General features: G+C 42.8%; 1 protein-coding gene across 2 annotated transcripts in view; it reads right to left on the bottom strand.

The window, feature by feature from the left end:
- Window positions 1-26,894, bottom strand: part of adam12a (ADAM metallopeptidase domain 12a) — a 78,104-nt gene that overhangs the window by 50,379 nt on the left and 831 nt on the right. The window contains exons 2-3 of one of the 2 annotated variants that reach the window (XM_076999992.1): window positions 10,257-10,360; window positions 5,460-5,533 (exon numbers count right to left, since the gene is read on the bottom strand). In XM_076999992.1, coding sequence (XP_076856107.1) covers window positions 5,460-5,533; window positions 10,257-10,360 — 178 coding nt within the window. The remainder of the gene's footprint in view (window positions 1-5,459; window positions 5,534-10,256; window positions 10,361-26,894) is intronic. The other variant, XM_076999993.1, reaches the window with a different exon arrangement.

Genomic DNA, 26,894 nt, shown 5'->3' on the forward strand with positions numbered 1-26,894 from the left:
ATATATATAATATTATATTATATTGATTGGTGTAGAGGTGTGTGCACTGCAGACTGTGCTAGACCTCTGTGATTACCCCTTCTGCATTCTCATCAATGTTAATGTATGTGAGGAACAGAAGAAGAGTTCAGTGGTTAGAAGCAATATACGTGTAGAACTGACAAAGGCACCACAAATAAATGCATGAAATCTGAATAGGAGATGGATTCCACCAGCCAATACAGAGAATACACACATACACGCACACACACACACACACACACACACACACACACACACACACACACGTACACACACACACACACACACACACACACACACACACACACACACACACACACACACACACACACACACACACAGAGTATTACTTATCTGAGTATGCAACATGTTTTACATTTAGTTGATAAATGTTCTCACAGATAAAGTTAAGCATAACAGTTCATTAACTTCCAAGTTCTTGGAAGGTCTGAGAGAAATATAAACTCAACAAAGGCTTCCAAACCCACCCCAACAACAGCGAACACATAAGCGAAACCAGTCTGCAATGCATGCCATATCTGCAGGAAGGGACCAAATTAATGGCCTGACAGTTCTTATTCAGGCCCCGTTTCCTTCAATGAATGAGAGAACTTGCGGACATAGACACACACACTCACATAATCCATCACTCATGGCCAAGCTGAAATTTGGCTGCTGTAAAGAGGAGAGAAGAGCAGTCCGCAGAAGACCCTGTCTTCTGGACAAGACCCTGTCTTCTGGACAAGACCCTGTCTCCTGTCTTCTGGACAAGACCCTGTCTCCTGTCTTTTGCACAAGACCCTGTCTCCTGTTTTCTGCACAAGACACTGTCTCCTGTCTTCTGCAGAAAACCATGTCTCTGGACAAGATCCTGTCTCCTGTCTTCTGCAGAAAACCATGTCTCTGGACAAGACACTGTCTCCTGTCTCCCTGCTTCTGCACACCTAGACGAAGACACAGGAAGACATGTACACCAGACATGGGACATATCACAGGGAGCGCAAATCATGTAGAGTGATCTAATGATCTAGTTTATGATTGCACTAAAGCCTGGACTTCAAGTCAAATATAGGCGTGGCTCAGACAGTGCAGTGCTAACAGCTTACATTAGCCTAAGCAGTAAGCAGGTATTGCTTATATGCCTGACCCCCATGAGCACAGTACTGTTGTTAAAGTTAACGTGGGCAGCTACTGCAGCTAACGGTCCTGGCAGACCCAAGAGTTCTGGCCTGGATCTGAGTTTCTGTAAATCTTCTGGCCAAACTGTTGGACTACTGATAGTGTAGCAGGAGCAGAGAAGAGAGAAGAGGGGAGGAGAAGAGGGGAGTGGGGAGAAGAGGAAAACAGGAGATGAAAAAAAGAACTGGGACAAGAGGAAAGGAACTGATAGGAGAGGACAGATTGAAAGAGAGGAATTAAAAACAGAGGGGAGAAATAGAGAGGACAGTAGATGAGTGGAATAAAGACACGTAGAGGTGACTGAATGAATGTGCTAGATATGGTAACAAATACGTGTTAATAAAACCTCTTACACGTGCATGTCACATCCTGGGGCTAAGGGAGATGTTTTCTAAGGCAGCTCGGTGTTAACAGGTCTGTCTAATTAATTAGGAATGTTGGATAGTCAGCCTGTCTGATTAATTAATGCTCTAAGCTGTGAAATAATTGGAATTCAATAGAGCATAACCCCCTACCTCCAAAAAACCTCGGGCTGAAGAAAAGCTGCTGAAAGTGCCCAGTACTCATTCATCTTGAATGAAGCCTTGTTTTCTCTGTCAGTCCCATTACAGAGAAATGGTGGTGGTGGTGATGGTGGGGGGCATTTTAAGTTAATGATACTGGTTCTGCTCTCACCCACTGATAAAAGCACGAGCAACTCTGCTCCACTCACTCAGCAGCTCACAGGTGAATAAATCACTCAAGCAGCTTTCCAGATGCACATTGTGCACTTGTGATGTTTGAGTGTCTGATTGTCCCCCATTTCAGTCCCACTCACTTTTGTACCATTGATCTCTGTGTTATGTCCAACCGTCACCCTTCCAAGCAGCAAAACTCCGATCTCCCTGTTGACTCCAGCTCTTCTGACAGAGCTCACCCCTCACACGCTTCCCTTTGTGAGCCACTAATGGTCCACCCTGACCCTCTCCCTCCTGCATGCCTAAGTGACACAGCCAGGGCTCTTTTCATTTTCTGTTTCTCCCTCTCTCCCTGTGTCAGGTAGGTGGGGAGGCTGATAGCTCTGGTGTGGATCTGTGGGAGATCCACACCTTCACTCACACTCCCTGGCTGGCACCTCCTTTGATAATAGCATGCCTTCCTCGTCTGACCGGGGGTTGGGGGGGGGGGGCACCTTACATAAGCACACCCCTCCCTCCCGTTCATCTGTCTGTCTATATCCATACCTCTGCACATCTCTCTGAGTTACCCCCCCCCCCCTTCCCTCCCTCCTCTGTGACCGTACACGCTTTCTCCCAACAGGACTAGTGTTACCATGGGAACAGTGTGCATGTTAACCTTTTTTCTCGGTTTTTTTTTTTTTACTCACTAACATATGCAGTTAATGAAATTGTGGAGATAAATTAGTTGCAATACTACAGTGTTGTATCAGGACAAACGCAGTAGCAAAGACTTCACCAGCCCTGAAGAGAATAACAGTTCATAAAATCAGAATGTAAAAGAAACAAAATATAAACATATATTCTACATCAGCGCTTCTGTTGTTGTAATAGATTTGACAGATCTTTACAGATCTTTAAAGTGCAGTGGGTGATCTATATTAGCTATACAGCCCATCCATCTACGGTACAACTTTGTCATTCAGGTTTTAGACCCACACCACAGAAGTAATGATCAGCACACTGGTTACACATACAATTTCACCTTCTAAATGCTTATAACACACAACCGTGATGGGCACCCTCACCTCCCAGGGCACTCAGAACTGAGGGAAAGGAACTTGTTGTTGGGCTGGAATCAGAGACGTATGAAGAACAAAGCGCTGCTTCCCACTTCCATGGGCTTTATTTTCTCATTTCTCTCCCCTCCATCTTGTTCTGCATCACTGAGTCATGTCTGAACAAATGGCGTTGATCAGGACACTCAGGATAGATTGTTCCTTGTTATTTCCTGTGTGTGTTTTAATGACAAAAAGTAGTTTGGTGACCAGACTCAGACAGGTAAAGATCCTTATAGTTTGTGATTCCCTGCCACAGAAATAGTGCTCAATCCACAATGACCTCACGATTCCCATTTACAAGGCAGGAATTTGTGCAGTGTGAAAAGATGTGTGATCTGAAGACTTTGAAACTCATGTAGTGTGTCCATAGCATTAGTTTACAGTCTTATGTTGTTATTCTGTTAGAGCAACAAATCTTAACTCAAGTATAGTGTCTTCTTTATATCAGGAAGAGTTCAACATCACCGTGAGCTACATTCTTCCTGTGGGACAGCCGGATTGACTCTTTTTATGTTTGTCTCGTCTTCGCTGACCTTCCCTCTGCCTCACCCCACACGCTCATGGAATGTGGCCCACGAGCAATACAGTGACTATCCAGAGCAATCAGAATGTGAGGCATTAGCTCAAGCTGCTCTGTTCTGAATTTAGTAGAAAATTCTGAGAGACAGGTAAGGGTCATTTTCTCAACTGATGTATGTGATAATTTGTCTGAAAACTTTTTTATTACTCTACTAAATATATGAAGTGGGAAGACCATGGGTGAAAGAACAGGTTATTGAAGGCTGTCCCATGGCATAAAAAATAACTTCCCTCAAAATGGCTTCAATGTAGTTTTATATAGATTTCAACTGGAGTCAGTATTAGTAGGGATTTTAATTTATTACCCAAGATTGCTGATATAAAAGGACCCATACCATCCTACTACTCCAATAATGTGACTAAAGTCTGCAGTCATTTTCCTTCTTTTAACAGCCTAATGAATAATAAGACATATTTGAAATGATCACTGCAGACTGTCCTATTATTCCATGTCAGTTCACATGAGTTAAATTGAGAGTTTTCATGCACTGCTCTCTCTAGCGCCTGAACTCCCATAATGACACCAGGTTTGATCTCATTACCAAGTCCCACACGTTAATGGTCTTGCTGGAGGTCTCTCTGACCACTTGTCAAATTACTCTCTCCGAAACAAATGAGCTTCACAGGCATCTGGTCGTCCTTGTACATGCACCGCACTCGCAGTTACATGTGCTGTAGATGCCATAATTAGGCTCTGTGTTGCTGCTTTGGTAGCCCCAGGCTTGACTGTGCCTGTGTGAAAGTTCAGATGCTTTTTAGAGGTCACTCTGCTAAGAGCTGGAACCCACCCAGGCTCATTAGGCCAAACAGAGGAGAACCTTCTCCTTTTGTTCCTCTGTACTGTTCATAAGATGATGATATGCACTGTATTGGCAAAGCAGTATTGTACTGCCTGATCAGATTCCCAATGTCTTTTAAATGCTAGTGGTCACTACAAGTTGAAAATCTATACTGATTCTTATCCTGGTCATTTGCCTTGCTTCCATTAAAACAGATTTCATCTGGGACACTGTCCAGTTGAATATTTTTTGAAAATCCTTATTGTCTTTGGATGCTGGCCAAAGCTCGATGAGACTTGGACAAAACCCAGTCAAGGCAGCTGGCTTTTGTGTGACCCAGATCCAATGGGACCTAATGAAGCCTGCTGGCTCAGGGACAAGGATATGAATGCTGTCCTGACAACAAAGATCAAACAGCCAAAAATATATATATATTTGTGAGAGTAGACCTTGGCAATTATTTGGTTGTGACTGGAAGAGTGAATTTAAAACTGCAGAAGGAGGAAAGAACACAGAGGCCTGGAGTCCTATGAAGGTTCTGCTTTGTGCTTGAAGTTCCAGGAGTCAATGCCGGAGAAGACTAAAGCATAGAGTTAGGGTTCCAGAACCCCACCCTACAGAAGACTAAAGCATAGAGTCAGGGTTCCAGAACCCCACCCTACAGAAGACTAAAACATATAGTTAGGGTTCCAGAACCCCACCCTACAGAAGACTAAAGCATAGAGTTAGGGTTCCAGAGCCCCACCCAACAGAAGACTAAAGCATAGAGTTAGGGTTCTGGAACCCGACCCAACAGAAAACTAAAGCATAGAGTTAGGGTTCGGGAACCCCATCCTACAGAAGACTGGACTGCTTTAATATTAGTTGTCATTTAATCAATATGTGGTATATTCAGGACCACTTGTTTACAAGACTGTTTACATCACAATGAAGGTAAAATGTTATGTGCACTGGTAGTGTGAGAATGAGTCGCTGTTAGAGGACATATTTGACCCAAACCTCAGCCACAGCCTCAGGCTATACATGCATCTGTCATATATTCCAAATACAGCTTGCATTTTATTCAGTAAAAGAGAGAGAGAGAGAGATAGAGAGAGAGAGAGGGAGAGGGGGGGGACACTTACTCGTTTTTTTGAAGAAAGAGCAGCAGCTGTTCACCTTCCGCCTCAATCAGGAGCTTCAGTGATGCAGGATGGCCCTGGAACGAAAGTATGTGTGTGTGTGTGTGTGTGTGTGTGTGTGTGTGTGTGTGTGTGTGAGAGAGAGAGAAAGAGAGAGAAAGAGAATGAGTGATTTTGTGAGAGTGTGTATTGGAGGGGGCAACATGGTACTTTAAAAATGAGATGCATAAAAGCTGACCAAACAAATCTCTGTCTCTCTCTCTCTGTCCCCCCCCCCCCCCTCTCTCTCTCTCTGTCTATCTCTCTTCCTCTTAGTGCCTCTTCCTCTCTCATTCATTCCCTCTCAACTAATTTATTTTTAAAGGGGCATTGTGAAAACACTGAAAAAAACTGTGCATAACTGAGTGAAGAGGTTTGTGAAAGATTGGAAAAGAATTTACTGAACAGAAGTAGAAACATCTCATTAGACACCTGTTACTTCCATTTATGCTTTTTTGCAAACCAAATTCATCCAAGGCCAATTCATGACATAACTGGTTAACTGCCACTTACAGATGTAGGGGCTGATTGGTTGATAGGATAATTAAATGCACCTGTGACATCTTGTTCTCTGATCTTACCTGGAAACATCTTGCTTATTTAAACAAAGGCTGCTGATACTTAGATGCAATTCTGAAGGAAAGACTGTATTTCTGTGCCTTCATTTTTATAACAAGCAAGCGACCTTGTCTGTCTAATATTGTCTTATCGGTCATTGCACAGCTGAATAAATACTATGCAATACCAGGGTGTTAACGGTAAGGTAATGTACACAATAAAAACCCACAATAAATGGAAGATGGTGAGAAAGATGAAGTGTATTTTGTGTTAAGCTGGCTTTGTTTGGGATAAAGAGGGTGTTTGACTTGTTTTATAGCCCACAAAATCTCATCTAGTATCCCCAAGCCGGTGGCTCATAGGATTAGCTTTATGTTTCAATTCTCTGCTACATTAATCCAATGCACAGGCTCCCAGACATACCAGTACAGACCTCCAACTGAGTAACAACACAATAAAAGAGGAAACTGCAAATCATCTCAGCAATGCAACCAGAACATTCTATACAGGGTTCACATAAACAGTGCACATACGTGACCACCTACCACACACACACACACACACACACACACACACACACACACACACACACACACACACACGTATGTGTATGTATGTATGTACACTGTAAAAAAAAAAGTGTAAAAAAACGGTAATTTTCTGGAAATGGGGGCGCCAGAAAATTACTGTAAAAAAACAGATAAGTACTGTAAATTTAAAAACATACATAAACTGTAAAAAAACGGCAATTTTCTGGCGCCCCTGTTTCCAGAAAATTACCGTTTTTTTACAGTTTATGTAAAAAAACAGATAAGTACTGTAAATTTAAAAACATACATAAACTGTAAAAAAACGGTGATTATAACACTTAACATGCAACACTGTCATTTTACAGGAAATATTCCTAAAATTGAATGTGGTCTTTACTCTAGTTCACATTCAATTATATCAATATTGCCGTGTGGTGTAGGAAGGAAAGGTAGCAAACAGATCCACCGCAGCACAAGGCTTTTTTAATTCAAACTGCCTCAACAACATAATCACGCCAGACCCCACGATCACGCAGAAGAGACTTAATTTAGACACAAAACATGAGAGAACGGCAATAACACGACAACACTACACAAACATGGCATAGAATAATTCACACAGTACAACTACATAAATTGATGAAGGGGGACTTAAACCAAGTAATGCACATAATCAAGTACACAATTAATCAACACATGCATAGACATCACATTAACAGTGAACGATACCGGAGTCGCAGGGACTCATGGGAAGTAGCGCCGTCCCCCATTGGACCGACGCTTCAATATAAAAATATATATAACATTAATAGTTAAAATGAGCCATAAACTCCGAACCGTCAGAACACACATTTCAACGCTACGGTTATAGTTAAACTATGATCGGACAGGAATGCCAGACACATGTTCTAGCGCTATATGAACCGATAAAAATATATTACGCGTTAGCTAAATAAGTTACATGCACTGAAAGCTGACAACGTTGCAAATACTCATTTGAAGAAACACTGATTTCAAAACTCATACATTTGGGCTGCAGCGGGGTGATAACGAAAGGTTCTTCAAACAATATGCACAACCAGAACAACTTTTCATGCACACTGTGCAGTGGTCCGATTCAAACAGGCCCCACCCCTACCAATCATAAACTTAACATATTCAGTTATCTTTACTTAACATGATCATTGCAATGCCTATTTCAGCTCAATAATGATAACAACTAGTTTTATTTAGTAATGGCAATATTTTTTACGAAACATGAAATAATAATGATTACTAAAATAATTTATTAAAACCTAATCCGGGTTTACAGTGTAGATACAGTGATACAGATACAGTGCATATTTAATAGTGGATTGAAAATGAGATGGATCTGGAACGCCTTAACTCTTTATGTATGTTATAAATATAACAATAAATCACAGTCAAGAACATTTTACTTTTTACTCACTTTTATAACATGAAAATCACATATTTAACATGTCAAAACTTAAATTAAAACATGCATCAATGTTGTCTTGTAATATTTCCTTGAAATTAATTCCAGAAGATTCTATTACTTTGTCTCAATAAGATTAATCAATATTACTTTCTTTTTACAGTTTGTTTAGTTAAAATTATTATCTAAGAATTGTTAAAAAACAGATTTATAATGTATTTAATTTATACAGATTTTTCTTGTTAAATCACATGACATTTTTAAATAAACAGTTTGTTCTGGTAATTGTAATACACTTTCCCTGTCATTTTAAAATACAGGAAAAAACTGTAAAATTTATTGGGAAAAACCTGTAAAAAAACTGTTTTTTTTTACAGTGTAGGTATTTTAAAATCTAGCCCTAAACCTTAACACTACCATTAACTACTCATACATGATTTTTTTTCTTAAAAGGTATGTGCATTGGTAGGACCATTTTATTGGCCTTAATAAAGTAAGTGACCCTTGATTTTCCCTGGTTTGATATGTAGTGTAGGCATTTCACATGCATACACTACACAAGCACTCAACATTAAGTTACGACTATGGCTATGTTTTACAATAAATTTTGATACGATCTTCACATGCTAATTTTATACATAATTAACTAACAAGTGTCACACTGATTTTCTTTTCCTGTGACCTATACAGCCACACACACACCCACACACACACACACACAAACACACACACACATGCGCGCACACACACACACACACACACACACACACACACACACGTGGGATCAGAGCCTTACACATGCCTCACAGGACAAGCAGAAAAAGCACTTACATACACATACCATGTATGTACAGACACACAACAGACATACAACAAACACACGGATTCGGGTGGTCTGACAGTCTTCTCTACATTCGTTGCTTAAGGACATACATGTGTAAATTTGCTCTGTGAAATTTTTTTTTTTTTCCAGTGTAAGAACAGCAGGCAGGAGGTATATAGTAAGAAAAGCTGCATTCAGCAAATCTGCAACAGCTAACATGTTTATTGTGGCATAAAAGACGCGTAATTACACCCCCCCCACCCCTCCAAACTCACTAACAGGCAGAAGAACAGCAGTTCCTTTCCTCCATATAAACCCTTTGAGTCCCAAATTGGCTTAGAAATGTTTTTCATTACACTCAGACAGAACCAAATTAAATCGCTGCTAGTGTCCATTGTAGCTTTCTCACACACTTTAAGGGTCTTGGTTTATGAGGGTGAGCAGCACAACATGCAATCTGAGCACCAGCACGTTCTCAGGGCAAAACAGAGATTTTGGCCCATCTGAATGGGAAGACAAGGGACCAAGTCCAAATCAAAGTGAGTAACAGTAGTAAGCAGTAGACCATACTTAAAGGTCTGACAGACTGGAAGTGCACTTCTCCACCTCTCCTAACACAGCAGAGTACCCCCAACTGCACAGATATCATCATTAGTTCTTGCCTTTTCATGGTCTCACTCCCTCTCTCTGCCTGTCTTTCTCACCTTTCTCTATCATCTCTCTCTCTCTCTCTCTCTCTCTCTCTCTCTCACATGCTCTCTCTTTCCCCTTCTCTTTCCTTCCCTCTTTCTCATTTGTCCACTGTTGAATTGTGAGCTTTGAACAGGTGGATGGAGAGGGATGTATTTTTGCACAACACCATTCAGAGTGAAATAGGACCACTTTCTCATAGGTGCCTCCTACTTTGTGAAGTTGGCAAGCTTTTGAACAGAAAATGTACTGGTGGGCAACGACATTTTTATTTTTAATTAAATTGTGTATATCTTCAGATATATGCCATTTGTGTCCACTAAGTATGGATGCACAATAAAAGACTAATTTACTGACCTCAGTATTAGCCAAAGGTTTAATAATACTGCTCAGCGAATGAGAAACTAACAAACCATTTCTAGTTTGTGGTAGATTAGATTACTGATTAACAATGGACATGCAGATGAAGCACCGGCCCCCATCTGCGTGGCAGAAATATTACACGTTGCTCCATCCCAGTTATTTTAGTATTCAAACAGAATATTTTTTCATGGAGCAAGTGACATATCAGCACTGTCAAATAAAATAAAGCACTATACCAAAAATAAGCGAATATGAAAATATTGCTTATTCATGTATACGAGTTCACAGAGATCACATATTCACAAATGCCTCAGTCTCCTCACAGCGGATAAGAGAGTGTGCTGGGATGCAGAACTTACCATCGTCTTCAGGATGCTGATGGGTGTCTTCTGCCCTCCAATGAGAAGCCAAGGCTGTGTGGTCTCATATCTCCTGCTGAGTCCCAGCACATTGGTTGGATTAGCTGATAAAAAAAACAAGCCATTCGCATCATGTAAGAACCATTTCATTACATCATGTAGGAACCACTTCATTAGATAATGTAGGAACCATTATCATTACATCATGTAGGAACCACTATCATTACATCATGTAGGAACCATTATTATTAGATAATGTAGGAACCACTATCATTACATCATGTAGGAACCACTGTCATTACATCATGTAGGAACCACTATCATTACATCATGTAGGAACCACTGTCATTACATCATGTAGGAACCACTATCATTGCATCATGTAGGAACTAATATCATTGCATCATGTAAAAACCATTATTATTACATCATGTAGGAACCACTATCATTACATCATGTAGGAACCACTATCATTACATCATGTAGGAACCATTATTATTACATCATGTAGGAACCACTATCATTACATCATGTAGGAACCATTATTATTACATCATGTAGGAACCACTATCATTACATCATGTAGGAACCAGTCATTACATCATGTAGGAACCACTATCATTACATCAAGTAGGAACCACTATCATTGCATCATGTAAAAACCATTATTATTACATCATATAGGGACCACTATCATTAGATCATGTAGGAACCACTGTCATTACATCATATAGTAACCACTATCATTACATCATGTAGGAACCACTATCGTTACATCATGTAGGAACCACTATCATTACATCATGTAGGAACCACTGTCATTACATCATGTAGTAACCACTATCATTACATCATGTAGGAACCACTATCGTTACATCATGTAGGAACCACTATCATTACATCATGTAGGAACCACTGTCATTACATCATGTAGTAACCACTATCATTACATCATGTAGGAACCACTGTCATTACATCATGTAGGAACCACTATCGTTACATCATGTAGGAACCACTATCATTACATCATGTAGGAACCATTATTATTACATCATGTAGGAACCACTATCATTATATCATGTAGGAACCACTGTCATTACATCATGTAGGAACCACAATCATTGCATCATGTAGGAACCACTATCATTACATCATGGAGTAACCACTATCATTACATCATGTAGGAACCACTATCATTACATCATGTAGGAACCACTATCATTACATCATGTAGGAACCACTGTCATTACATCATGAAGTAACCACTATCATTACATCATGTAGGAACCACTATCATTACATCATGTAGGAACCACTATCATTACATCATGTAGGAACCACTGTCATTACATCATGAAGTAACCACTATCATTACATCATGTAGGAACCACTATCATTACATCATGTAAAAACCACTTCCACACAAAGCCATATTACACAAGGAACAAAAAAGGATGGCTGTCATAAAGTTCTGAAAAAAAAACTGCAAAGGGAAAAGGGGGAATTAGCTTGGTCAACTACCCCATGGCAATTACCCCATGTCGATTACAGCATGTCAACTACCCAATGTCAATTAGATATTGTGACGTTCGGGCGCAGCCAAGGACGAGAGCACGGAATCCTCGGGTTTTAGAGCACACGTCACTTTTTAATCGGCACAGATATTGCGCAATAGCGCACGAGAAACACACAGACGAGTAACACAACGTGCAAACTTAGACAACGATGAGCACAGGACACTGCACGAACGCACATTAAGTAGACAAACCACATTAGCCCCACGTGAGTACGAGACGGGCCACAGGTGAGACGCATTTTTACAAGACACAACCACAACCACACAGATCCACAGACGCAGACGATTACATGTGGACAAATTAAACACACGCCCAAAAGGGAGGGGCCGGGGTCCTCAACGTGACAGATATGTATCTAGATATGGCTAGATATGTTCCAGTCAGGTCTCTCAGGTCTTCAAACAGTAATCTACTGGTGATTCCTAAAAGCTGATTAAAGATTGTCAATGGTGTGTTTAGCCTTTATGGCCCAAAGCTCTGGAACTCTCTTCCTGAGGAGCTCAGAGGCATTTCATCCCCACACAACTTCAATAAGAGTCTCAAAACCTTCCTGTTCAGATCTGCTTTTAGTTAAGACACTCTAACTCTGTTCTAATAATTTTCCATCTTATTCCATTGTTTTCCATCTTATATACTTTATTACATTCTTTTATTTAGTTACATTTTATGTCTGTTCTCATTATTTTGTGATGCCGGGAGCGTAGCGAAGGATGAGACACAGAACCTCCAAATTCAGCAGACGTCACGTTTAATGTGATACAAATATTGCGCAATACAGCGCACGTTTAACATAAACAGACACGGCAACGTGTAGACATTAGACAACGACGAGCACAAGACACTGCGCGAACGCACATTAAATAGACAGACCACATCAACCCCACGTGATAATGAGACGAGCCACAGGTGATACGGATAATGACAAGACGCACCCGCACCCACGGAGATACACTGACGCAGACGAGTAGTCGCAGACGTTAACACACGCCCCAAAGGAAGGGTTCGGGGACCATAACGTGACATATTTAAATAGTTTTAAATCTTATTATCTTATTTTTATTACATTTTTACTTTATTACTTTATTGTGGGGGAACCCCCTGCCGGTCGCCCCCGTTTACAGTGGCAGATGTCCTGTTTTGGTCACTTGATGTTCGTCCCTCAGGTGGGCAGGACCCGTGATCCGTCTCACCTGAGGGTCGTTTGTTCGTCTATATATGTCTTGTCTTTGTACCAGGTGAATGCTGGTACAAAGACAGCATTCTATTTTCCTTAATCTGGAACAATGTCACAGGTTTTTGGTTTGCGCACTTTCTATTAAACCATCCTCTTTCCCTGAGACTTGGCGTGATCGCTTCCTTTTTAGTTGCTCACCCTGCCCATCACAATTTTATTATGTTTTCTTTTATCTTTAATTTCTTTTAATAGTTTTTCTTATCTTTTGTTACGGTGACAGTCCCGGACCCTTCCCTGTGGGCATGCCGCTATGTTGTCTGCGTGCTGTTATGTCCATATTAGTACTTCCGTGGGTGTGGGTTGTCCGTGAGCGTGTTCGTAGTATCACCTGTGCCTTGTCTCTAGATCACGAGGGTCTGTGTTAATCACCTATTTAATGTGCGTTCACGCAGTGTCTTGTGCTCGTCTTAGTCTAAAGTTTCGTGCCTGTGTGAGAGGTGTGCTTTCTCTTCGCACTCCGCACGGAGCTTCATGTGTATGTGTTCACAATAAACGTTATTCGTTGCACAGTTCGATGTTCGTCGTGCCTCCTTATCGAGCGTCACATCTTTGTTTGCTTTTAATGTTTTTATTTATTCTGTAAAGCACTTTGAGTTGCATGTATGTATGAAAAGTGCTATACAAATAAAGATTATTATTATTATTATTATATTATAATTACAGCATGTCAGCTACCCCATGTCAATTACATCATGTCATCTACCTCATGTTAACTATCCCATGTCAACTACCCCATCTCAACTACCCTATGTCAACTATGCCAGATTCAAATCTGCTCTCTCATTCTGAAGCATAGAAAGGTTCGCTCACATAAATCAGGCATGTTGCATGTATCATTTTTAATAAATAAATAAAATACACACAGAAAACAGGTGCATGGTTTTTATTTCTATGTTTATATCTGCGTACTGATTCAGGTCCAGATTTTTCAGGTGATGATCACAGATCTTTAGTCAGATCACATAGACCGTTTGTGTGTACCAGTGTAGATATTGGCCATGAGTTAGGCCTTCCATTACACATGGTGCAAACAACCAGTGAAGCCTGTCACTTGTCTCCGTGTATGCTATTACCAACCCCACAAGACACTGCACTAGGACCGGTTACCATCATGGAGTGTTTGTCATCATCGCTGTCTCCACAATACAACAGGCACTAGCGTCCCTAATCAATGTTGTCAGTTCTCGTGGCAGCAGAAATGCCTGTTTCCCTGGAAACCATTCCATTGGCTCTGATTTACATGCATCATTTCACAAAGGCAGCAGTTTGAATATTCTGCATTTATGTTCCAGCTGACCATACTCCTCTCCCAATTTTACATTCTCTCTCTCCCTCTCTCTGCCAACGTTTTGCCAAGACCAATATATGCTGCCCTACTAGTGGCAGTGTTACAGGTGTTAATCACAAATGAAAGGTGGCGGGAGGCAGTTACCATAACACATGCCAAATGGTCCCCAACTTTTCTCTTTCTACTCAGGAGTTTGGGTGGAGGAGCTTACATGTTTGAGCTCTGGAGGTCAGAAGAATGCTCTCACAATCAGAATGAAGTTACTTCAAGATGACACCCGTGTACACGCCAGCATATCTCAGGCATAGAACGGAAAGAGGTGATTCTTTTTATAAATTGCTGTTGTTCACTGACACACATTTAGTGATCCAATACAGTCCAGGAAATGAGCAGTGTGTGTATGATGAATCTGTCCAAATCTAGACACCTGCACAGCCTAGCTGACATGATTGAACACGCATCATCATAGAAAGATCGATGATTCACGTGGCCACTTCTTCTCACACACACAAAAGCAATAATAAAGAACGCCATTGCGGAAATCCAAAACTATATGTAACACATCAAAAGACCCGCAGCTCTGTGACGGAGAGAGTGGAAGTCCTTTTTTCAACACAGTAAGAGGTCACTGGTATATAGGCCTGGCAAACTGGGCACCTTCATTTCTGCCTGTATAAATACACCGCTTTTCCACTTGGTATTCGTTCTACAAACCTTATCTAACTGCAGTGCACACACTCCAACTAAGACACACAACTGTCTACTGTTTGCCTTGGCTTGTTTTTTTTGTGTGTGTGTGCATGTGCACGTGTGCGTGCATATTGAAGAGATGATTTTATATCAGTTGACTAAGACATATTAGAAAATAATGCTGTTTCTGATTTATATGGACCACATTAATGCTTTCTACCTAGAGTGACCCTAACACTACACCCTCTCTCATACTGTCCATCACACAGCTGAAGGTCCCTTTGTTATAATTGAAAGTATAGACACACCACTAAGGCACACTCGCAATTCATCAATCTTTCTCTTCGCCTTCTCTCTCTTTCTCCCTCCCTTTCTCTCCCTCACTCCTTTCTTTTTCTCAGTCTTCATAACCTCATTCTTTCTTGCAATCTTCCTCTCTTATGATGCTCTCTCTTCCACTTCCATGGCTCATGGTGGGTCCCAGCTAGAGCACCCTGCCCTCCTCTGAGTGCACCACAGCCCCAAAGTACCGGTTGCAGCTTCCAGCAGTGGCTCTCTGGGCGTGTCTGGACAGGAGAGCGGACACACCCCCTCTTCTACGCTCTTCAGGTCTTCTACGCAGCTGATAGCGCCGCACCCCCACTGACAGGGCTTCCAGAGCACTGAAAGCCACAGAATGTAGAAAGCAAGCAGCATGTCACATGACTGGACCCTCGTGAACCCTACCATGCACCCAGACACAGGGACAGCCCACAGTACCTCTTCTCCATTTGTGTTTTTTTCATTCTGTTCATCCTGATTTAGACACAAGCACGTCCCTGAGGGTGGGTCTCTCCCCTCATACAACAGCTACAAAGCATGGAGGGCAAGGACTGCACCTGAATAACCAACCAATTAAAAGAACATCCACTTAAATAAGACAATTTAACACTAAAAACTGAAGTTTACTATCTCCGCCTTTAAAATGTTTTCTTTTAAACTCAATGTCAGGGACGTAGAACATGTATGACAAAAGCAAGCGGATGTAGTCACCAACTGAAAGAATTTACCGAAAGAATTTAATGAAACGAGCGAAAAGGAAACATAAAAGAACGAGAACAAGAACAAAGCCAGTGCCCGACATCGGCCATGACAACAACAAAGACTTATGAGGAGTAGAACATAATCTGAGGGTTGCTAATGGCTAGCTTAATATCACTGGCCAAATGGTGTGACTGTTTCATCTGATAGGTCAAATAAAAAAATTATATTGTTTGCACTCCATGCTTCATATTTTATTTGCTTCATGTTCCTGTTTATTGTGCATGTTCATTTGTTGATCAGGACTAATGCATTACTGGTAAAGTAAATGATCTATAAAGAGTAAAATGAAGAAAGAATGTAAACTGAAATATTGAAAAATATATATTGTTTTACTTTACAGTTGGTTATCTAGACCTTAAAAAATCTGCTCAGAAGATAAGAAGGCTGACAACAGTTTGAGTGACGCCCGGAGTTGGGTGAAAACTCTGATGCCATGGCCGAGTTCTCTGTTTTATGAGCGGTCTTAAGCCACACATGGAATGGCGAATGGAAGGCTCTGTTCACGGCCATAACGGTTCAGAAGAGCCGCGGCTCAACGAGCTTTTGTTAAAGCAGCGCCACGTCAGTAATGACTCCACCATTACACATAACGCAAGGCGATGCTGGTGACGGGCTCACAGCTTCTTCACACAGCCCATGAGCAGAGATGGTGGTTACCATTACAAACTTCAAACAAACTTGGTTACGCAGCGTATGTAGCATCAGTAAATTGCAGAGTTACGGGTCTAAATGTCACAGGATGCAATTAAGCAGTGGTAGTATGTGTGGTGAAGACTTAAGATTTGTGAACTGAAAGACCCTCGCATGAATCTTTGTGCACTGAAAAACCCTCATGTGAACTTGTGTGAACTGAAAAACCCTCACATAAACCAGTGCGAACTGAAAAAATAACCTTACGTGAACCTGTGTACTGAAAAACCCTCATATGAACCTGTATGATTTGATAAACCCTTTTTCACCACTTAGCCGCTCATGCATGACCACGTCACGTCCTTCATTTTTTGATTTAAAGTATCATTGCGGTCATAGATAAAAAACACACCTCAAAAACAGCTCAGTTAGAAATGGAACTGTGGAAGCTCCTGGGGCCCTCTGGGGCCTTCTGTACAGAACACATCTGCTACACAGTGATCAACCTCTTCATACTATCCACAGGGCATGAAATTCAAAAACTCAACCTACCTAGGCACTGACACCGTGAGGACATTTATATAAGCTTAAAATAAAGCTGTTGCTCAGAAATAAAACATTCATGTATAAAAAGAGGAACCATGAATGTGTTCATAGCATTTCATTGTATAATTTATAAATGTTCATAAATATTACTTTAGATTTTCTAGCATAGATAAATTATTAGGATTGTCTTGAGTTCATGAACCTGTGACGCTCGTGGCTGGACGAAGGATGAGACACGAAATCCTTGTCTTTCGACGTCACTTTTATTTTAGCGCTTGAATGCGCACGGAAAACACAGATATTGCGCAATAGCGCACGTAGAACATTCACATTCACACAGTAACGTGTAAACCATAGACAACGACGAGCACAGGACACTGCGCGAGCGCACATTAAATAGACAAACCACATTAGCCCCATGTGATTACGAGACGATTCACAGGTGAGACACATTATTCACACGACATAGCCATCACCACGGAATTCCACTGACGCAGACAAAGCACGTGGACAACGTTTACACACGCCCATAAGGGAGGGGCCGGGGTCCTCAACGTGACAGAACCAGCAGATATTTCAGGACTGTGTGTTGTCTGCTACAATTCAGCACATGAGAGCTGAATCTCTTTATCTAGAGATTAAAGTTAGAAAATGATTCAATTTTTACCATCTTGGTCCAACATGCACCTGGAGGTACTTGGGATGACAAGAGTCTCCCCAAATAAATCGTTCCTCATCTGCCATCTCAGTATGGCCACCCTGAAACACTTCTAGCGTAAATCCTCCTGTGAACGAAGGCAGAGTCTGTTTTTCCTTCTACTCAACCTCTCGCAGTGTGACAGCGTGAGCAGAAATACTTTTCCCAGCTCCCTTTGGTTTCGCACTACACATGGAATTCTGCATCTTTCATCCCCTGTTTGATTAAGACACCCTGAACTGAGAACTTCAGCTCAGCTGCCACAGGGACAGCGCTGGCAGAGAGGACTCTGACCTACTGTCCAAATGCTTTTCTCCTCCGTCCCCACACCTCCCCACCCATCCCCTACCCTCCCCACACCACCCCACCCCTCCCCTCCCCACCCCACACCACCCCACCCCTCGTTACCCCTCCCCACACCACCCCACCCATCCCCTCCCCTCCCCACCCCACACCACCCCACCCCTCCCCTACCCTCCCCACCCCACCCCACCCATCCCCTCCCCTCCCCTCCCCACACCACCCCACCCCTCCCCTCCCCACCCCACACCTCCCCACCCATCCCCTACCCTCCCCACACCACCCCACCCCTCCCCTCCCCTCCCCACACCACCCCACCCCTATCCTCCCCACCCCACACCACCCCACCCCACACCACCCCACCCCTCCCCTCCCCACCCCACACCACCCCACCCCACACCACCCCACCCATCCCCTCCCCACCCCACACCACCCCACCCCTCCCCTACCCTCCCCACACCACCCCTACCCTCCCCACCCCACCCCTCGTTACCCCTCCCCACTCCTCCTCTCTCCTCCTGCTGTGCCTGTGTACTAAACCGACACACAGATGGAGCTGCCCTTAATAACGGCTCCATCCAAAGCCATCTTTGCTGGTGGAGCTGTGTCCACTGCTGCACGCGCCCCATTCATCCCCACAGCGTGTACACCACCCGGTCGCATTCCGTCACGCCAAAAAAACTAATCCACTACCCATTTCTGTATTAGCACACGTGATAAAAGCATTTCAGAAGACTGGGAAGCAGAGGACAGGGGGACGGGAACGATTGCTCTGAAAAACACAGACATAGACAGAGAGAGAACGGAAGCAAGGATATATGAACTGTGACAGAGACAGGCAGACACAAAGACAGAAAGAAGGAAGATGAAAGAGACAGACAAGCAGAGAAAATGTGACACACGTGTAACACACAGCGTGCAGCAGAGTCGACAGCAATCCGGTAACCAAACTTGACACTCAAATATCTGCAATACACAAAAACTAAACCAGAATGTAACCAAACCAAGAAACACAGTAAACAGCAGTGGAATTACAATAAACCTAGACAGTTAGAACGAGGAAAATTATACATCTGTGAAAACCATGGAAACCCATACATTTACAGCACAGATCAGGATTAACAAAAATATAAATAATGATGATAAGGTGAAAATGAGACACGGATGGACACGAGGAAGGGTGAACGTACACAATCAGACGAGGAGGAGGAGATGGACAAAACAGAAACATGAATGAAAACAGAACCACATGACGCATATAGGAACAACGACACCCTAGGAGGGAGACCATGACAGAACGACAGACAGAAGCCATGGTGAGAAGAGAGCAGGACGTGAAAGACGGATGTGTGTAATTGGAAGAGATGGACATTATCTACCATGTCCTCTTGTCTACACAAGGCTCTTAGCATCAGATAAAAGCAAGACAGTATTCAAAGCCATGACAGCCCTCTCAGTGGCCCTGTTTAAAATAATGTTCTTTGAGGTGATGGAAGCTCTTGATTAGTGAACAGTGCTGAATTATTACACTGAATAGGAGACGGAAAGAATATACACTGCTTTGAGACAGGATGTTGGCATTTTCTTAAAAGGGTCCTTTTTTAAAGTCTCGTTGAAATTACAATGAATACATCTGTGCCATATGTTTGCATTACACTTTATTGCAGATCTTTGGAACAATCAAAGCAACTTATCAAAGAGGGTTATGAGAACATATAGCTGGTTATGATTAGATCAAGTGTAATCAAAGGCAAAAAAGTCTGTATTGAAGTGTCTCTTTATAAATTCAGTAAACTGGTCCACAAAGCCCAGCCCTGATTGGTCAGTGTGTAGGGGAACATAGCCATGGATGCAGCGTGGTGGGGGGAAGGGTAGTGTGTTGTAAATGCAGGCCACTCATCTCTGTCTGCTGAGTTCATTCTCCCATGCATGCTAAAGGCATTCATTGTTAGGTTTTCAGCAGTTCAACTGTGAAACACAAAGAGTGATCGGCCGAAGCACCCCTGTAGGAATCTGCTAGGAATGGTCTAGACGTCACCACTGAACGTCAGAAATGGGAGAGATGTGGGGATCAGAATTGTGCGTGCCTCAGCAGCACAACCATAAGACGGAGTATTCTCAGAGGTCTTTCCTTCACGTATGGCCCAGAAATAGCAGCAGCCCTTTGGTAATGTCAGGAACATGCACGTCAGGGACTTGAGAGGGGTGAGGAGGTCCAGGTAGGAAGACATGACATCAGAGTTCATAAGGAAAAAGGGGCTCAAAGTCAGTCAACTCCCCTGCGAACAGACCCTTCATAGCCCCCTATCGCTCTCTCTCTCTCTCTCTCTCTCACTCTCACTCTTTCCTTTCTACCCACTCTCTGTTTATGTGCATACTGTAGCTCCTACGTTCTCCCAGAGGATGATGTCACCCTCCATATGGTCAGATAAATCACACCATATGTACAGCAAAGTGGTGAAAATGACGCCCCCTGCTGGTGAGGACTGTACTGGTGATTTCACCTCCTATTGGCTCAAAATACAAGTGCCTATGCAGTGGAATCTTAGCCTGTGCACCTGGGGTACAGCAAATGCTGTGCATACATATGCACGTTTGTGTGTGTGTGTGTGTGTGTGTGTGTGTGTGTGTGTGTGTGTGTGTGTGTGTGTGACATTTCTCATGGTCATGGAAACCATATGTCTGGCACCACTTAAAGTTGCACCATGACCCCACCTACTCAGGAGCAGAGGATGCTGAGGAGAAGGCCTTCCTCATACAGCCCTGTGGACTGTGTACATCTTGGTGTCCATGGCTACATTTCACAGCCCCCCAAAACAACAGTAATTCCTGCTGTATGATTCTGCCTCAAAAGACTCAGCACTGCCACTACATTCAAAGTTTTAAACTAATGAACTTATGTGAAGGAGGAGACTGGATGTATATAGACCACCACACAAAATGACAACTGTTTTCACCCACATCGTATGCTGCAGTCGAAATTGTAAAGTCTGTTCGGGTTTTCATGAAAAGTATAGCGGTTGGACGTGAAGGTAGGCACTAGGACCCAGAGGAGGTCTGACCCTAGGCTCTGGCATGCAGTCTTGGCAGCAGCTCTGCCATTTGTTTCTCTGTGGCCAAGAGGTCAAGCCCCCGTAGATAACCTCCCCTGGTCTTTAGGTAGCGCTGGGGACCTGGGTGAGCACTGGGGTCACAGTGGGCCCTGTGACTCCACCCCTTTTATCACACACAAATATGCACTCAACATCTGTGATCATCTGTGATATCTGCATGATCCACCTACAGTTTACCATAGTGCTGTGAAACCTATAAAGCCGTGATCCGTAGTCCCACACAAGTCCCATACGAGTGCTGAACGAGAAGTGCTGCGTTCAGATGACGTTGAGAATCCAGCACACATATTTAAATCTACATTTCTGACATGCAGGATTCCCAAATACTCCATAATTTCCTTAATATGCTACAACCTTACACCACTATGCTGTGCATAGCCTGCAGCTCATGTAGTCTGGAGTCTGTAACTCTTAGCCTGGGTCTGATGGCTCTTCCTTCTGGCCAGAACACTTCAAGGCCACACATGCAGGCAGGCCTGTGGGTGGGAATAGATGTAGCGTTTTACATGGCTGGGTGATGGATCATCTCAGGCTCTCTTTCTCTCTACCTCTCCCCCCCCCCCTCTCTCTCTCTCTCTATCCCTATCTCTCTCTGCTGATTTTTACCTCTCTCCCTGTGCCTCTCTCTACCTCTCTCCATTTCCCTCCCCCTCTCTACCTCTCTCTCTCTACCTCTATTTCCTCCTCTCCCTCCTTGTCCCTCTCCCTGCCCAGGCTGCTGTGGGTCTGGTTGCTCCACCCGATCCTGCAGTAAGCAGATTCAGGCTCCTCCACGCGGTGGTGGCTGGTCGTGAGCTCTGGAGTGGCGGTCAGGTCTCCCGGTGCCTTAGCGCTCACCCATCCGTGTTTCCACACTCAATCAGAAGGCTGGGCTGGGGGCTCTGGGGTTGGCCGCGCTGCACTCCGCTTCTAATGGGCTTATGGACCATCCTGCATCCCATCACATCTTTGTGAACCTTTTGTATTTGCTATTTGCAAGTCTCCATGGAAATGGAACAAATGCAATTTTAGATATGTTGGTTCTGAACATATTCCATTATAGTTTCTCAGTTTTATGCCAAACCTTACTGATTTGTCTAGACTGAGGATGCAGCCACAGTTTATGGCCAATGTGGAAAATAAATGATAAAAATGTTGGACTCTGAATTGTTTGTTTTCTGAGCTGCCTTTATCAACCTACACCAGCCTTAGGTCACAAAATGATTTCTTTGTAAATTTTCAGGTGCCAATATCTCCAGTTATTAAATATATAGGCAAATGGCTTGAAACCTGCCTGTCATATCTGAATCCCAGTTGTTTCATCATTTTGAAGCTACATCTATAATAATGTGAAAGGATTTACAAAAAGTTTGATTATAAATGTTAAAAGAATACATGAAAAATGAAAATAATACACTGTGAAAATGATAAATAATTCTATATGAGTGAATTCAGATAATATATTGCACCTATGAACCCCCTTATATAACACCAGACTCTAGGAGTTTTAGTTTATTTTATTGAATAAATAATAATTAACTAAGAATAACACTTCATGCAGCACATTCACAACAACATCACAAATGGAGTCACTGCAAGTCACTGCAAGCTAGACTGATCTGTGGAGATTAGTTATAGTGAGAAACTAACCTTTTGCCTTCAACTTCACACACACACACACACACACACACACACACACACACACACACACACACACACACACACACACACACACACACACACACACACACACGCTCTTCAGAAGCAGGGCATTTGGGTATTTGTATTCTGCTGTTCCTTCTCGCTCACTCTCTCTCGGTTTATCACACTTTTCTAATTTCGCTGTTTCTTTCTCTCACACCAGCCTCCTTGTCTCTTTCTGTCCTCAGTGCCAAACACATGAGCTGCTATGATGATTGGCAGCAGGACTGATCTGAAGTGATCTCTGCACTGCAGGAATGATCTGAAGTGATCTCTGCACTGCAGGACTGATCTGAAGTGATCTCTCCACTGCAGGACTGATCTGAAGTGATATCTGCACTGCAGGACTGATATGAAGTGATCTCTCCACTGCAGTACTGATCTGAAGTGATCTCTCCACTGCAGGACTGATCTGAAGTGATCTCTGCACTGCAGGACTGATCTGAAGTGATCTCTCCACTGCAGGACTGATCTGAAGTGATCTCTTTACTGCAGGACTGATCTGATGTGATCTCTCCACTGCAGGACTGATCTGAAGTGATCTCTTCACTGCAGGACTGATCTGAAGTGATCTCTCCACTGCAGGACTGATCTGAAGTGATCTCTCCACTGCAGGATTCACATTCTGCTGTCTCCTGCTCTACATTTCAGAGCACATTTGGCAAGACTGCCTGTCTGCCGACATTATGGCGAGGCGTCTTTTCACAACATGAAGGCAACATCTTTACAGCATCATATCCCAGAAACACCACAGCACAAAGGTCATTGCGAAATGGTAGAACAATTGTTTCTTGGCAAATTCCAGATGATCTTTACACAACAGTGGGTTTGAGAAACTGGACCAAGAGTGTGCAGAGTGAATAGGAATAAATGCATCAGGCTCACACCCAAGCATGCTTGTTCAGGAAGGTGTTTAGCACCTGGAAAATGTGGGTTGCTGATGTCAAATTGGTAAAAGAACCCACAGTTGTCATTGATGTCTGAATATTTGAGCATGGGTTAACTAACATAGGTCTATTGTCTCAATAGGCAAGACAGACAAAACACATGAATGAACAAATAAAACCGATCCTGGAGCAAACTGTAGCAAATGAAAGAAAAAATCTGTTTGAAAAATGTTTAACTGTACACTGCATAAATCTTCTGTAAGTGCCTGTGGTGGGAGATCCTCACTGTGCTCTGTGCAGTCACTCTCAGGCCTCTGCAGGGTGTTATGGTAAATCTGACTTTTCTTGCATAAGAGTGGATGCCCTTGATGTTATTTAATAAATGTCAGTAAAGCCAGTACAATTTTGCCTCAGGCAGTGTACAACCTTACATGCACAGAGGTCAATGGTGCCTATAAAAATGCACACAGATCCCAGACACCAGCTCATAAAAGCTTTTCATTCATGAGTTCCACTAATTTACTGCCTCCTCCAGCATTTATGTGGGACTCCGTGCTGGGTTCACTGTGCAGTTTCATCCTGTTCCAATTTAACCTCCTAAGACCGTGGAGGGGCACCTGTTCTTTTGGTGAAGCTCTGGGCCAAATTAAATTAATTAGACCTTAATTAGCCCTTAACAACCCCAGCCAGGACACCACTTCCTGCCATCAGTGTACCGTCTTCTCACCAGGAGGGATTGTGGGAACAAAAAGGTTTCTCCAGGAGACATCAGCATGTCACATGTACACTAAAACATGCAGTCACTAAGATTTTACAGAGGGAGAAAGAGACGGATGGAAGGAGAATGAAGAAACAGATTGAGTAAGGAGACAGAGAGAAAGAGAGGGAGAGTGTATTGAAGACAGGAGTCCCAGGATCTCAGGTACAGGGGTGTGTCTTGAAGCATCTCCTTATTTTCACCATTCCTGCTTTGGGAATAGTTCCCTGCCAGGACAACACTGCAACCTCATTTTCCACACTCCTATATATTGCTGCATCCTTTCTTGTCATTCCTGGCGAACACACACTGTCTCTTCTCCCTCCTCATACACAACATTTTGTCTAGTGTAGGTCACCGGATCCTTGGCATAGTTCCACTTCTTGGAGAAATGGAAAGTGTTCATGGGGAATCTCCACACAGACGCCTCCTACTTTACTGTCTGTCTTCACACACCTTCTTCTTACTGTCCAGTTCACCACTTCTGTTTTTCGCCCTTCTGTCTATTTCAATTCCTTGTTTTATTGTTTATCCTCTCTGTCCTTTTGAACTGTGCAGGTTCTGAATAGGTCCTGGTGTACACACGCAAAGTTTCTGTGTCACATACAGTACATAGACATACAACCAGATAGGATCTGTTACATTCTAAGTCTCACACACTCTAGATGAGACAAAAACACTCTGGATGAGACAAACACTGGATGAGTCACACACTCTGGTTGAGTCACACACACACTCTAGATGAGACATACACACTCTAGATGAGACAAAAGACACTCTGGATCAGTCACACACTCTGGATGAGACAAACACACTTTAGATGAGTCACACAATCTGGATGAGATACACAATCTACATGAGACAGATACACTCTAGATAAGTCACACACACTCTGGATGAGACAAATACACTCTGGATGAGTCACACACACTCTGGACGAGACAAATACACTCTGGATCAGTCACACACTCTGGATGAAACAAATACACTCTGGATCGGTCACACACACTCTGGATGAAACAAATACACTCTGGATCAGTCACACACTCTGGATGAAACAAATACACTCTGGATCAGTCACACACACTCTGGATGAAACAAATACACTCTGGATCAGTCACAGACACTCTGGATGAGACAAATACACTCTGGATCAGTCACACACACTCTGGATGAAACAAATACACTCTGGATCAGTCACACACACTCTGGATGAAACAAATACACTCTGGATCAGTCACAGACACTCTGGATGAGACAAATACACTCTGGATCAGTCACACACACTCTGGATGAGACAAATACACTCTGGATGAGTCACACACACTCTGGATGAGAGAAACACACTCTGGATGAGTCACACACACTCTGGATGAGACAAACACATACACACATATTAAGCTCCAACTTCTTTCACCTCTCTGATTACATCGCAGAAAGTTCCAGCTGATTGAACAGCTATGTCAGTGGCACTGCTGATTAATCTATTGTGGCTGTCAGTGCCGCCTGCAATCATCTCATTTCATTAGTGCCCCCCACCCCAGTAGCTTCCCAAATTACCCCAGCTCAAGCAGCTAGACTCTTGAGAATTTTAAATTAACGGGAAAAATGCCACCATCGGTATTGCATCTGGTGCATCTTTGTCGTGTTCTATGCAAGCTTTGAGTTTTGCTGAAGATATGGGCTTTGGGACACACCTATACACAACCACTGAGACAGAAGCACCCTCCACAATTAGAACATCATATGTCCTCATTAACCTGTGTGCTATTATTTCAAATGTTCGACCAATCAGACACGTTGCATCCATCACAGAGCAATCAATGCAAGCAAAAGATTAATACCCCCCCATCACCACCCCCCCCACACACACCAAATGCTGCTGTTGGAGGTTTAAATGCTCAGTAGTGTAGGAGTACATGTAGTACAGTAGAGGAACCCTGAGAAGGAGGGAATCCCAGATGTCAGACACACGCATGCAGATGTGCAACTTTCCACCATAGTAACTTAATTCTACACTCGGTTGTAGAAGCTGAGCTGAGTTCAACTTTCATTTCAGTACACTGCCCATAAACTTAATTTTCCCTTTAAAAATTACAATGGTCTATACCATTATAAAAACAGTTCTGTAATAATTACTAAATGAATAAGTGTTT

The sequence above is a fragment of the Brachyhypopomus gauderio genome, chromosome 3, assembly GCF_052324685.1.
Source record: "Brachyhypopomus gauderio isolate BG-103 chromosome 3, BGAUD_0.2, whole genome shotgun sequence".
In the NCBI taxonomy this organism is placed as follows: domain Eukaryota; kingdom Metazoa; phylum Chordata; class Actinopteri; order Gymnotiformes; family Hypopomidae; genus Brachyhypopomus; species Brachyhypopomus gauderio.